At 40.5% G+C, this 15506-nt stretch overlaps 1 protein-coding gene across 1 annotated transcript; it reads right to left on the bottom strand.

Annotated features, from left to right (window-relative positions):
* Window positions 1-2050: 2050 nt before the first annotated feature.
* LOC127755357 (uncharacterized) lies at window positions 2051-9494 on the bottom strand. Its single transcript, XM_052281012.1, has 7 exons — window positions 9209-9494; window positions 9024-9093; window positions 8816-8921; window positions 8204-8270; window positions 4677-4752; window positions 2889-3178; window positions 2051-2335 (listed from the first exon to the last, which is right to left on the bottom strand). The coding sequence occupies exons 1-7, from the start codon at window positions 9425-9427 to the stop codon at window positions 2243-2245; spliced, it is 921 nt and encodes a 306-aa protein (XP_052136972.1). The 5' UTR covers window positions 9428-9494; the 3' UTR covers window positions 2051-2242.
* Window positions 9495-15506: the final 6012 nt, after the last annotated feature.

Genomic DNA, 15506 nt, shown 5'->3' with positions numbered 1-15506 from the left:
TCAGCTGGACAGTCCGAGGACTTGTATTGTTATGCAAATCAAATCCATTCTGAGTATGCTAATGGAAAGGCCTATGCGCTTCTTATGATTATGTTGTTTGGAGTAGTTATTTCATGTGCCACGCTCTGAAATGCACGTAGACCACAGCAGGGAGTGCCTATGCACGGAAAATGTTAAGTTATGCACGTGTCATGCTAATAGTATGTGAGTAGAACTTACAGAGACCAGGTTTTATAGGACTATGTAAACTCATTGACTACATTCATGCTGACAGTTTGAGCATAAAAAGGGATTAAGAAAAGAAAATGCTTAAGGAATTGTTGTGTCCAAGCAAAGCACAAAGTTTCATTTGGCTTCTCATGTAAGATAGGCTTAACAGAAGGAATCTTCTCAAGAGAAAAGAAAATGCTTATGGAAATGTAGTGTCCAAGCAAAGCACAGCCCTGTTTAGGGGAGCTTAACATTCTAAGAAGCAGCTGTTTGGTAGCCAGCTTTTGAGAATCTGGAAAAGCTGGGTTTTCTAGCTTCTGGCTTCTAGTTCATTTTCTGGATTCTACAATAACAGCTTCTCAGAATCTGGACCAAAAGCTGGACTGTTTGGGGGAGCTTCTGATTCTGGGAGAAGCTGCAGCAGCTTAAAGCTCCCCTAAACAGGCCCAAAGTTTCTTTTGGCTTCTCATGAAAGATAGGCTTAATAGAAGGAATCTTCTCAAAAGAAAAAAAATGACAGGCTAGATTTCACTTGTGCAGTTGTGCTATGTCAGCACCAGCAAGAGGGAACTTTGCAACACCTGTTTTTCACCTGTGTCCATTCTCACAAAGATGCTGGAAGCCTGGAACTATATATATGTACAACAAGGACAGTTGACATCTCAGTGCAAAAAGCAATCCAAGATCTACAAGATAAATTGCAAGTCCCATTCTTTATGGAGATTATCATTCTAATGGCCTGGAGCATTTGGATTACTAGAAACAACAAATTTTCAGAGAGATTAATTCTTCCATACAGTTCTGTAAAGATAAATTTAGAGCTAAGTTTCCATGGTTATCTATAGAGCAAAGGGAAAACTGTTTTAATCATCAGGGTGGATGTCCACCCGTTTATTGTATATCATCTAAATGGTCGTGAAAAAAATTAAAAATAATTGAATAGGTCAATATGTAATATATCACTCCACAAACATGCAAGTTAAAATTCAACTTATACAAATTATAATAAAAATAACAAACAGAACTCAAATTACTGTATATATATCTATAGCTAAATTTGTTATTTTTGGTATAATTTGTAGAAGTTGAATTTAAACTTGCATGTTTGTGGAGTGATATATTACATATTAATCTATCTTACCTGCGATAAACGGATGGATGTCCACTTGAGTTATTAGAATCTATCTCCCAAAGGATAGATTAAAGCCCCTACTAACACAATGGCTAGACATTCTTTGAGACTTTCTTATATAAATATGTAACTTTGTTTTATCTCTACTATTATAAAAATTGAAGATGTTTTTACCGATATTTTGATACGTCATCTGTATATAAGTCGGTTTTTAAGTTTGTTCACTTTTAGAAATACATATCCGTAGTTGAGTCGGTTTTTAAGTTTGTTTGCTTTTAGAAATACGTAAGGAGTCATATAAGAAATCTTTTAAAAAAAACTCCTGTGCTAACTTGAGACAAACAAACTCCTAGCTGCAGCTCATGATTTTCTAAAAATATATAAATATTCAAGTGAATTCTCATAGTAAATTTTTACCTTAACTAAACCAATATATAAACTGTAGGAGCCTCTCCTACAGTAATTTTTCCAAAAATAAGAAAGAAAAACTCAATTTCATCTCCTAGAATCATGACTGCACACAATTTGCTTTCCGAACCATACCATCAAAGAACATTATGATGCGACTTTAGTAAGAAAAAAAAATCATAGGCAGGCAAAGACTGTTGCATACTTGTATTGTTGTGTGTAACTAAACACAGAAGGTAAGCCGAAGGTAGATCGACGCTAAAATTCCTCATACTACGAATACAAAGAAGACATAAGACAGACTCAAATAAAATTATGATACCACTTTAATTCAATAAAATCATAGGCAGGTACGGACTGTTACTTATTTAATTAAACGGATAGTAGCCAAAGGTGCTAAAATTTATCACGCTACGAGTACAACCAAGAGATAGGAAAGAGCTACTACAAAAATAATTTGGTTAGATTCACTGAATCAGAACTGTGACAAACTTAATCAGTTTGGTCGACTTCCATTGCTTCAACATTGTCCATGAGAATTTCTCTTAACTTTCTTCTCCTGTCCTTAGCCAAGCTAATGCATTCCTGCAGAAATTAAAGGTCAATCAGGTGTATCCTCAAATGGTTGTCTATGCCACATGGTGTGCAAAGTTTTCAGAATCAAATAGAACTAACAAATTAGTGAAAATATATGTGCTTAACTTGGGGCTAGTTTGGTTTGCTACCTTGTCAAAATGTACTCCATCAAGACTAGCATATCAAAATTTTGGTAGAGCCTATATATTCCTCTAACATTAAGATAATTTTGGCACAAAACTAAGCAATAGTTCTCCATCTCTACACCCTATTAAAATTTATCAATGCCAAAATTTTGGCATCTAAATTTTGGTAGAGTAGAGAGACAAGCCAACCCTTGATAACAGTATAAGAATAGGAAATATCACCAAAACATAAAACTCAGTAGTATCTAACTTCAGACAGCTGCTATTTCGTCCTGAATCAAATATACAAATGTAATTCCTTTGTTGTCAAATACATGAAGCCTGTTTCGCGCCTGAATACTTTACCAAAAGCCAAAAAAAGAAAACTACCACAGATACTATGGAAATTTTTATTAAGCACGGATTAGCTAACAGACCTTAATAGTTGTCATAGATGTCACTGCACCTCCAGGTTTTTGTATTGACACTATCTGGTCTGAAGAATCGAGAACAATAGTCACAGAAGTCTCTATTATTGATTCTTCTTCAGCAGTTGGATCCGCTAGAACATTATCCTTGTGAAGTGCACATGTAAGGGAAAATGGAACATTAGTAATCGTAAGCTTCCTCTTTTCTCTGTTTACCAATTCATATTTGGCTTTGCCTTCATTGCCCCCAACAGTAAATACTCTACCATCATCACCGACAGATACCAAAGGAATTTCCACTGCAAATATAACATAGTATTAGTAATGAAAATTAACTAAAGCACCTTGAGATGTTAACATGAAGAAAATGGAACAGACCAAGAACTTCAGATGCACAAACTTTCTATAAAATGGAAAATGAACAGGCATAGAGCAGCGAGTTTTGACCAGATAATACTTCCATGTCAAATCTAACAGGACTTGCCTTGCCATCTGAAGTTTTTTGTTGAATTTCAAGAATCATAAATGACCAGGAAATAATCAGTAATATCCTGTACATAAAAATCTCTTTGTACCTACAATGTTTTCATCTTTTTTTTTCACCAATGCAGGGTTGGTTATGATAACAGGATCACATATAGCCTCACTCCACACTCCGCCCAGAGCTCATAAGGTCAAAACAAAACACACCTTCCATTACTCTATTTAGGCAAGCTTCTCACGCACATAAACCACCAAACATAAGAAAAAGGTTTGTGAGACAGCCACATGAAACCATATTAAATGAAAGACCACTTAACATCTTCATTCACAACATCGACTCCAACATTACAATCTTTCAAATGATACAAAACAGAATGTGGATCAAGTTACCCCAATCTTGATGAGTCCCGTTTCTCAATGTTTACTTTAGGGGAGAATTTTCCATTGAAAATTTTCCCCGTCAACAAACTTTACAAATCTAAGAAGTATGGCAAGTAATACTCCCTCTATTTTATTTAGCATATAAGAAATCATACGAGTTTGCATAAGATTAAATAAGTCTATAAAACCAACAGAAAATGCCATGATATGATAAATGAGGAAAAACTATACGCCATGTAAAATGAAATAGACGAGGGCATATATTTATGGCTATTAACTAGTTTTATATATACATAAAAAACTTGCAGTCTTCCTGAAGTTTCACTAGGTAGAATAGAAAAATCAACAATGTTTACATGTTAAACTACTCTATTTTATATGGTTCTCATCTAATAATCTCAAAATGTGCTATGAACTGTCTCATAAACCAATGCGTACAATATTTAGATGATTAGCAATAAAAAATTAAACTAACTATGGATGTTTAACACTCAGTCACATGCACCAACCAGTTCAACCAAAAGCTTAAGCTGATGGAGAAGGATGGACAATTCACTTATCCTTTAACACTCCTCGTCAATCTAGGATCCCTCCTACCTCACACTTACAAGGCTTGCCAGCGTTTTATTTAAACAGTGCCTGACAAGATTTGAACTCAAGACCTCTTGGTAGTGATACAAAATTGAATTGCATGCACCAGAAAGTTCACCCAAAAGCTTAACTAATGGAGAAGAATAGGCAATTCCATGAGTTTGTAGTTATCAAAAAGAGTATTTAATGGGGGCACTAAATCTGTAATTTGATTCATACTGACTGAATAAAGCACTAACTGCTAGCACATATTACAATAGCATATTTACATTTCAAAATGAAGAGTAATTAAGTAGTGAAAAATGTCAAATCAAGATAAGCTATCAGAAATAAGGAACGTACAATGTGTAAATGCAGCAACAGCTGAGATTAGTGCAGCGTCGAATAGAGACCCATCAGCATTCAAACAATAGACATCCTGTAAAGTTGAGATGTCAAGAAAACAACAGAAGTATAAAACACATACTTTTTGCAAACTTGTTTTTGGACGGGCATTGCCTGAACTTATTTTTATGCCATTGTTTGTTCCTTTACAAGAGCTGTGGTTGTATAAAACACAAATACTTTTTGCAAACTTGTTTTTGGACGAGTACTGCCTGAACTTATTTTTATGCCATTGTTTGTTCCTTTACAAGAGCTGTGGTTGAAGTTGTACTTTACACCCACCTCTATTAAAGACCTTCAGCTGACAGATGTACGTAGAAATGTTGTGTTGCTTGCATTTTTGCAATATCTTCCATTAAAAAAGTGTATTCTTTTAAACATGTGTGTGTTGTTTGCATATTGCAATATCTTCTGCAAAAATTGCAATTTTGCAAATATGTGCGTTTAGGTTGTTGATTAATCTCATCTAGTGGTATATATGATTTTCTGATTTCAGGGTACTAGTTGGCATTTATCACAATGCTCAGGTACAATAATAGTATACTGGCAAATCTCACATCATGCGCTCAGTTCTATTGCAGCAAGCAACCGCAGATAACAGATTTGGTGCTGCCACATGAACTGTATTTTAGGGAAACAGCAGGGAAAGTCCCTGTTGGAGTTTCCGTTAAAAAAGGGGCATATTTGTTCAATGCCATAAAAAGGAAATTGGAGTAGGAAAATAACATCAAGAAACCAAAGCTTCCAAAGACCATTAACACAGAAAATTCTTGAGAATACCATCCCCGTAAACTTTTTTCCATCCATATCTAATGTTTCCATCCTACTAGGACAAAGATAAAAATAAAAGATACAGGTTATCTGACATTCTCCTCATCTCTTGACGTTCTGGGAGCTGCTATAGCGTGATTGAGGACAAGCACCGAGCATGCGCGACCACACATGACGTGCTCCAATGACTGAAATAGCAACAAATGGTGAGCATGGCATAGAACACGACAAGAAGGTTCCATTTTTATGGACATATAGAAGAGATCAGAGAAAAATTGACAGGAGCAGCATGGAGGTGACATGGCAAGATTGGCAATACGTTCTAATGTCATGCGGCAGTTGTTGAGCACCAAGGAAATGCGACAAGTGGCAGTGGTGATCTAAGATTCCCACTTTGTCCACACCCTTTTACATCATGTTACAGAACTCCAGTCGCTGGATCCATGTCACAGATAAAGGCAGTACGATGTTGCCAGCCACCATGCTTGAGGACCTGCCCAATGCGGAAGTCATCGCTGTCATGGCCAAGATGCTCTGGGTGGACGCCAACGCCATCATGAAATCTGACCTCACATTTGCTCTTGGTGACAGTGGCTTCACAGGATGTGGCAGCTGGGAGACGCTAATGGCATCATCCTACCACGCACCATGGGGAGAAGAGGTCTGTGGCCATGCAGCATGAGAAGAATAGGCACGTCTATGTGATATGAATTACAGAGAAAAAAGGGAAGCACATGAGAAAGGAGGAAAAGGCATAATGTGGGCCCACCTAGTAGAAATATAAGAAGAAAAAAGAAAGAATGGGTCATTAACAATTAGGGGTGGGCGTTCGGTCAGGACCGACATTTCGGTCCGGTTTTTTCGGTCTTTATAAAAAGGAAACCGAAGTTGTCTCAAGAAACTTGTGGACCGACAGTTCGGTTAACTGATACTTCGGTCTCAGTCTTCGGTCTGACCGACCAAACTGAAGTATCCTTTGTGGTACTGGATTGCAGACTTGCATATAGGGACGAGGGCGAGAAAAAAAATTAGTATGAGATGCTAGTCGAAGCAGGTAGTAAATCACAAGCATACACACGCAACTATTGCTCTTAAGCACAAAAACCCAGATCTGACAAAAATGGAATTCAATCGTTCAAGAAAATGGGATTCAATCATTCAAAGATTATGTGTTAGAAATCTGAAAAAAAAACAATTGAAGGATAGAGAGTATAGGAGAAACAATCATCAACGAGAGAGACAATCCTCTCGACAGCAGGCCACGGCGCTACTGACAATGGCGCTCAGGCTGCACATGCACAGCAGGCAGGATATGAGCAAGACGACGACGATGACCTCACCGCTACCGCACCGACGGAGACCCTTCAGCAGCAGCCACAGCCATCATCTTGTGCCGTCCTGCCACCAGATCTCGCGCTGCCTCTGTGGATCAGATGAAGCGCCGCCGCCAAAGACGGGAGGGAGCAGGCGCCAAGCTGCTAACCCTAGCACTGGCGGCGCTGCCGCTCTACTCCCCTTTCTTGTTTTTTTTTTTTTTAGAGATGTTGCCCACCAGCTGAACATATATGTGCTACGCTAATGGGCTTATGGGCCATATATACGTGAGCAAGAGAAGGTATTGGGCCACTTCGGTCAGTCCGGTTACTTCGGTCGGAAAGGCCTGATGACCGAATACACCGAACTAAGTTCGGTCTTTAAAATCGTACAACTGAACTAGTGACCGAAGACCGTGATTTCGGTTTTTTCGGGTTCGGGTTCGGTCTTTTCGGGTCTGGTCTTCGGTCCTCGGTTTTTATGCCCACCCCTATTAACAATCATGGGAAAATGCACTGGTGATGGTATTCTCCAGCATTTGTGGGGTTCGCGAATGGTATTTGGCAGCATGTCACATTCACTATGGCATTTTCCAACTCCAATTTCTATGCGATGGTATTGAGCAGATTTGCTCTAAAAGATTTAGTTTTATGTACAAGCCTAGAAGGGAAAAGAAAAAGGGAAAACAGGGTAGCAGACTAAAGCATATCATTATTCATACATTTTCCCAGAAAATCTTCAGCACTTTTTTAGAGAAATACTTAAGGATAGGAAGCACTAAGAAAAGAGCCCAAATAAGATATTTATTTAGTTCCGACTTATCTGGGGGACAAAATTCACTAATAATAAGTTTGTTGTCCCAGATGAAAAGTTTGTTGTTGCAAGCAAGTTACTTTGTGTCGATCATCCGAGCCATAAAACATTGGACAACTTTTACAGTGGTTCTATTGAAAGTAGAACTGATCTAGACCTTCTGTCTTTTTTCATTAAACGGACCATATCTGTTTATAGTACTGACTCAATACCAGTGGTACAACCAATGGGGGTACAATTGTCCAATGAAGACCCTTATAAAGCTGTGAGTTAGGTTGTTTCTACTGGTAGTATTACTGGAAGTAGATAAATTCCAGTAGAGACCACTATGAAAGTGCTCTAAACATTAATGTCCACAATCATGACAAAATAACTATCATCCCTTGAGGAAGGCTATTGCTGGCTACTTGACATTAGGCAAGCAGCAAGCAATTGATGCTTGGACCAGGCTTCAAGGATGAGAAGCCTTGCGCATCTTATTTAATGTATCACGACTAGATTTCAGGTGAAGCTTTTCAATTTGACTTATTGGAGATGCCCAGTAAGCCTTACAAAGAGAAGGAACCAATAATGAAATCAGTGATTACCAGGTATGCTAACCAAGATGCCTTCCCACTGATCAAACAGAGCTCCTTCAAATTTAGCATCCCTGATCTGCACGAGAGGATTAAATAAAGTCGCCTCTGTATATGCCATGTATGCAAACGGATATAGAAGTTTCACGGGCATACAGAAAAATAGATAAGTCATATGATCAACAAGACTGATTCCACAAAATTAAATTCCCCATTTCTGGTTTTCTACTAACAAGTAGAACAAGATGAACCAGCCCCACTGTACAGTATGCAAACGAACTGCCATTTTATCATGCCCAATCCTACATACAGATCATATTGGCTAGCTAAAAGCGAATCAACAAAATACTCTTCAATAGTTCCATTTGTGCTAATGCAGTTTCACATGACTACTTTGCTGATTAAAAAGGAACCCCATGATTAAACTCTAAAGTCCAATTGCTACAATATAGCAAATCAGCATGATTTACTGCAGAAAATAAATAAATTAAATTCACTCCTGCAGACAGGCATTCATCCATTCAAGCAAAATTCAGATTATACACATGGAAAGCACAATGATATGCCCATTCAGTCAAAGGACATGGTACGTGACGAATGGAGCAACAGCAAGGCACGATATACCTCATGAGGATGTCCTCTAGGTTCTTGGAGATGACTGGCGCCACCTCTGCCGGCCGTCCTGGTCTGACAAGCGGGGAACAGATAGGCGGCATGTGGAACTCCACAGCTGCAGAACACCACGGCACCACGCCACAATAGAAACGCAGATAAATTAGCCAAACGCGCAAAGCAAAAGCACTATGAGAAGATAAATCAACGGCAAACATACCAATAGATCCTTCGTCGGGGGCCTCACCGGAGGGCGACATCACCTCGAGCTTGATCGACGCGAGCATGGCCTGCCGCAAACAGATACGGGAGGCATTTCGTCAAATAGGTGGCGCACGGACGCCTAAATCAGGAAGAGTGGCGGGGAGAGGGAGGGGTGGAGAGCGGCGGCTTGGGGGGTCGTACGGTGTCGCCGAGGCGGACGAGGGCGGAGCCGTGGGCGGAGGACACGGCGGCGAGGGCGACGGTGGTTGGGCGGGCCTCGGCGGGGCGGCGCGCGTCGGGGCGGACGGATTCGCGGAGGTGGCGCTCGAGGAAGGCGAGGGGGAAGAGGCGGCGGTACGCCTCCACCTCCATCTCGCCGGCGAGGCCGCCGGCCGCCGTGGCTTGGGCCTCCGCCGCCATCTCACGGGTGGGTGGGAAAGGAGCTTGGGACTGGCTTTGTCGACAAAGGGGGTTTTCTTTTTGGTTTGGGGTGAACGGTCCCTTGCTAGGGTTTAAGGCTCTTCCTTTTTCGTCTACATATGGCATCAGTTCGTCCGGTTTGCATTGGAGATTTTGATAATTTTATGTAACTAGCAAAATGTCGGTGCGTTGTAACGGTAAAGATAATATATGCATCGCTTTATGTTATAGATATAGCTTTAAAAAACCATGATGGTTGTATTAGAGGGCTAGAAATTCTTACATTAAGAATTAGACTTTGTTAGTTAGATTATAACGGTGTAGATTAATCGATATAGTTGTACATCTTTATCTTTACCTATTATAAAAGTTTAAGATGTTTTTGTCAAAAAAAAAATTCGTAAGTTGTCCGACTCTATCCACGTGCGCGGCTATTTTTCTTCCCTTTTCTTTTTACCCCGCGTACGGGTATATCGCGGTTCATTGAGATCGACTTTTTTCCGTGTGATTTCCTTCCCACGCGTTGGATCTATTACATGCAGGCCCCAAATCGATTGTATCCTGGCCCATGTCCCACATCCCACGTCATCCTTCAATTCCATCCTTCAGATGACGTGGTGACCTTTTTTTCATCTATCCATATCTCTATCTCCATATCTACTATTATAAAAATTAGAAATGTTTCCCCTAAAAATTGGATGCGTCATCTGTGTTTGAATCGGTTTTCATTTTATGTTTTAGTTTTAATTTAATGTTTATGTCAAATCCTTTCCTTTTATCTTATGTCAAAGTGTCCCTCTTATCCGAGACGTGCGTAAATTAATTGGGCCTGCACTTTTCACGTGTCCCTTGCCGCACGCAATGCCCTCACGCCCGTGATTCTCTGATGCCAGATTAGGCCCGCAACGCCCACGCGTGCGCAATTTGCCTTTGCCGCATGTTCGATTGAGATTGTGTCGCCCTCGCCCGTATCTGAAGATGTTTTTGTCAAAACTATGGTACGTCGTCCGTATCTGATTTCCGTCACACGTAACATTCATTGCAAAGTAATAACTCGTGAGTGAACTGCGAAAGAGAGTTCGTGTGATGTGGATACCAAGCGAATGATACTCACAGAATCTGTGTGGATATCACATGTATTGTTGCTCAGATCATCCAATTCTATTTGTATTATAAGACACGATTTCTAGGATATGTTAGCATGATTTCAAGTCAGTCTCCACACATGATTGTACGTACTACCAGGGATGCCGTTACAATAATCTGTAATAATCAATTTTACTTTCGAAAAGAACATGCCAACTGAAATAAAGGATGATCAAAGTTGCTGATTTCGTCCGTTATCAATTCCTACTCAACTTGAGATAAAGCTGGACAACAAAACGAGCTCGTGTTTGAAGGCCTTATTGTTTGGCTTATGCTTATTCCTATAAGCCAAATTTTAAATTTTAGAACTTATTTACACACAAATAGTCTTTTATTTGCTAATAAGTGATTTGGGTAAGCACATGAATAGACGAAACAATGGGCTGTGACCGATACATATGTATAAATTAAATTGGCTCTACCCGTTGCAACGCACGGGCATCTTTTCTAGTAAAGTATAATTTTATTTAAATTGTAGAATGGGATACAATCATATTTATGTAAACAACCATTATACCAATTCAAAAATATGTTGTTCCGTATAGAAACTATGTTTCATATAGAAACTAAAATTTCCATATTTAAAGCCAGCGGATAACTAAATATGAAGCCAGCAGGTTTCCAAGGTTGTTGATATTTCTTAATGATATTACTAAAAATATAATTTCTAGCAATGACACCCGAAATATTACTCGGTATTCTTTACGGTTACAGATATAATCCGCAAGCGCGTGGATACACCGCTGTAGCATTTTACCCAGAAGTATTTTAAGGTATCATATTTATTTAATCCTAGGAAAAGATATGATAACAGAGTACTATGCTAGAAATTTATATCACTCGTACAGATCAAAGTCTAATGCAGGGGTTCATCAATTCAAGGATAGATAGATTAACACACAGAAGGAACTAACCAGAATACTCTCACTAAAATAATAATCTAAACTAAGTGGAGAAAGAATAAGAACATAATTATTTTTGTACTTATAGTATATAGTCATTTTAGCCTGCACTTGCCATTATACAATTATGTAGCCAATATCCCCAAACTATGCCCTCCTGGTATTTCGAGAAACCACCCCTAATTGCTGAGTTTCTTACGACAATCCGTTATGGCCATTCAACTGGTAATAGATACAGAGGAGTACCCACACCAGGAAAATCTCTTAGCCCTATATACGCACATGGAGGAATACTCGTGGCATACATCACCATTTAATGTTATCTAATAATCTAAGCACCACGATTACATTACTAAATATTACTCTACATCTTTGCAGATGACATAGAGAAATCATATAAATGAATATCAAACCAATACCATTGCATATCTCCAGTAAGCTAGCTACATAATTATTACGAGACAAGTATGAACTAAAGTAGGTACTCAAATAATTATATAAATGAAGTAAAGGACCAAAACTATACAAAGAAGAATATTTCATTACTGAATTAAATCTTACAAGAGAGAGAAGAGCTACTAGAGTCATTCTCAAAATCTCCAGAAGACTTGAAGAACTAATAAATTATTCTAATTCTACTCCACAAGCACTAGACACAAAGTAAATAAACTAGAGAACTCCTGCTTGATCCTCCTTGGTGTGTATTGAAATGGAGAGGGAGAGATCCTTAAATAGCCTCCATATGACGGCTGTGGTGGTTGGAAATGTTCTAAACACCCCGCAACCGTCATTGGGGAGCAATCTAGGACGTCCACATGAAAGGCCAGGATCAGAGGCACCGGTGGTGGTTCGGCCGAACCCTGGTGTAGGATCGAGATGTCGACTAGAGGGAGGTGAATAGGCGATTTAAAATTAAATGACACCTAATCAAAACTAACCTAAGTTGCTAGGCTTGGTAAGGGATAAGTCTAACTAAGCAACTAAGTTATGTTTTGCAATCCTAGGGTGAAAGTGGCTCAAATAAAAGTAAATCACAATTCCTAAGTCTAGTTTAGCAATCCTAGGGTGATATGATCTCAAGTATGTCTCTAGGAATGTAAATTGCACAAATGTAAATGCAAAAAATAAATGAGATAAGGAGACAATAGATTTTTCACTGAGGTTCGGAAACTCGCCGGTTTCCTACTCCCCGTTGAGGCGAGCCCAACTCCACCGCTCAACCACGAAGCCACGCACGCCCCCTTCGTCAAGGGGTGGGCAAGGCGGGAGCCAGCCCACGGAGAGGACTACCCAAGCCTCGATCACTCGGGGTAGTTCTTCCTTCACTCCGAAGGTGGTGAACTCCAAACCACTCAACACCGGCGCCAGGGCCTCCTCCACAATCTTCCCGGAGAGGTCACCGGGAAACTCCTCCACAAGTCGTCTAGGAGGCGGCAACCTCTAAGAGTAACAAGCAATGACGCGGCTCGGAGAAGATCAAGTGCCACACTAGCTCTACAATGAAGCAATGCACTTGACTCTTGGCTAAATCAACCCTCAACCACTACAATGGATGAACATTAAGCTCAAATGTGTGTGAGAGAGGTGCAAGGGGTGTATGCAATTGATTTGGGTGCCAAGAGAGACCCCTTGCTGTTGGTGGGGGAGTATTTATACTCCCACCCACCAAAACTAGCTGTTGGGGGCGAAATCCCCCAACTCAGTGCTCTGCCGGTCTGACCTGAGGTGTATGGCCGGTCAGACCGTGCTAGTCTACAACAGCTAGAAAACAACTTCTAGTTTTCTAGCCGTTGTAGGCCTGTCATTGGGCCCCATTGCCCTAGCCGGTCAGACCGACGTTGAGTGGCCGGTCAGACTGGCCTCGGCTCGGTCTGACCGAATACGGCTCCGTCGGCTCTGTATCGCCCAAACCAGAGCAACACCATCCCGGCCTCCAGGCGGCCGGTCTGGCCGCACAAGTGCCGCCGGTCAGACTGGCCAGTCATGCCGGTCGGACCGCCACTAGGTGGCCGATCAGACCAGCCTCTGACCTGTGGTCAGACCGGCCCTGGTCAAGGCGAACTTAGTGAAAAGGTGTGTGTTGTGAAATGTGAGCACAAGTCTAGATGCATAATGACCTAATGTGGCAATTAAAATCATCTCTTTGCTAGGTCATTACCCCTCTTAATAGTATGGCAAAGCTATAAATAAACAAGCACAATTTTGATCACCCAACACCTCGATCAATTTAAAATGAAAACACTAGTTTACCGTCTTCTCTTCCTTTTGCTTTGCGCCGTCAATTTTAATCCATCGGTAGACATCCATGCGCACACTTAATGCGAACCTAACTTAAAATATATAGCTCAAAAGAACAGTTAGTCCACAATTAGTGTTTGTCATTAATTACCAAAATTAACATCGGGGGCTTAGATGCTTCACCTGGGTTGGCCCATCTTTTCTCCCGTACCTCGCTTGATGGATCCTAAGCTCAGTGGCATGGTGGTTGGGCCCAATTGCAGGTGTTCTAGTGGGTTTGTGGGCCCATTCATCCATAAGTCTGCCACCCGTCGAGCTATGATTGATTGAACGATTATTTTCCATCGTTTCTCCTCCATTTATATGAAAATCTCCTGTATACAAATACTTTGACAAGTACAAGTAAAAATAGATTATGCTTAAACAAATATGCATGCAAGCATTGCTAGTTCTCCTTTATTTCCATATGTATTGACGGTCGAAATTGGTATATAACGACCGTCAACAAAGGTCCAATTTGAGAGCTGGGCCATAGGTTTGTAGCCTGTTGGGCTTTGGCTTTGACCATGTTATGTGTGGCTGTGTGAGCAGCTAGGTGCAGTAGGCTCACGTAAGGAGTATTGACTCCTCTGACGATCAACGCATGGCCGTTCGTTCCACATGGTTACGGACTAGGACTTACGGACACAAGTGATCGTAAGACGTACCAAAGCTCAAGCACGAAAACAGAACGATCGAATCGGAGACATGGCAAAGTGGTGGGTTATACACGGCATGTGCGAGGATGTGAATTAGACTGGGACACGAACGACGTACCAAAGTACCGGTAAAAACATCTTCAATTTTTATAAAGTAAAGATAAGTCTGCTTTGTTTTATTTACCACCTAATCCGCGTGCCTCCCATAACACGCTATCGGGACTACGAATTGTTCTATTTGGTACCACTTTCTCTACTTTTACTGTATTTCACCTTTTTTTTATTCCATTTTATTTATTTTTCACATGTTTCTGGACTTATTTGCCCTTGGCCCCACCTGTCAGATCCAGAGAGGATATCCTCCTCTCTTTGGATCGATTGATCCATCCATCCGCCCCATTCTTTGGAGAAAACGGACAATATGCTACTCCATTTGTGGGGTTTCAATGAAATGCCACCCACTAAAAAGCAAAGGATAAAATGTCACTTAATAGGTTACCTTTAGAATACTTTGCCACTTTGAGTTTTGAGACCAAAATATCCCTAGTTGTTTAGAAAGAGGATATCCACATATTTGTTGAAGCTCTCGCTGAAAATGAAGCATTTGAAAACGGACAATATGCTCATAATATACTGTCGGGACTGTGAATTGTTCTTATCCTTTTCATCGCGTTGAAGCTCTCGCTCGTCCAAACGTCTCTGATAGTCAAGCTACCCATTGTTGTTTCCTCTTTCTAGTGTTTGAGCTTCACCTTGTTCTCGGGACAAGAAGCTTCGTCGTAGCCAACCAATGCGACGAACTTGATGGCACCAGAGACGTAGGCGATGGAACGATTGTGCATTTGCGCTCAAGAAATGGCGAAGTTTGTGGGGGACATCACGGCAGTGGGGCAACGGTACAAACACTAGCTTGGGGCCTTCCGGCGACAAGATGTTGTCACAAATCTGAACTTGTATGACTTGGTTATGTATAATATGGGTCACATTCTCATATTTGGTTAAGTAATCTAGATGGAATTCTCAAATTTGGTTATTCAACTTGTTTGGCTTCATGTATGAATACATATTACGGATACAAGCTACCAAAGGTTTTCA

Source organism: Oryza glaberrima, chromosome 11 (assembly GCF_000147395.1).
Source record: "Oryza glaberrima chromosome 11, OglaRS2, whole genome shotgun sequence".
Taxonomy (NCBI): domain Eukaryota; kingdom Viridiplantae; phylum Streptophyta; class Magnoliopsida; order Poales; family Poaceae; genus Oryza; species Oryza glaberrima.
Note: the sequence above shows the minus strand (reverse complement) of the source record. Positions and strands in the feature narration are given on the sequence as shown.

Bases quoted from the DNA above. Each gene is read 5' to 3' on its own strand.
- LOC127755357 (XM_052281012.1), bottom strand. From the start codon at position 9,427: ATGGCGGCGGAGGCCCAAGCCACGGCGGCCGGCGGCCTCGCCGGCGAG. The intron at 9,094-9,208 runs GTACGACCCCCC...TGTTTGCGGCAG, and splicing joins TCGTCCGCCTCGGCGACACC to GCCATGCTCGCGTCGATCAA. The intron at 2,336-2,888 runs GTCTGTTAGCTA...TAATTTCTGCAG, and splicing joins CATCTATGACAACTATTAAG to GAATGCATTAGCTTGGCTAA.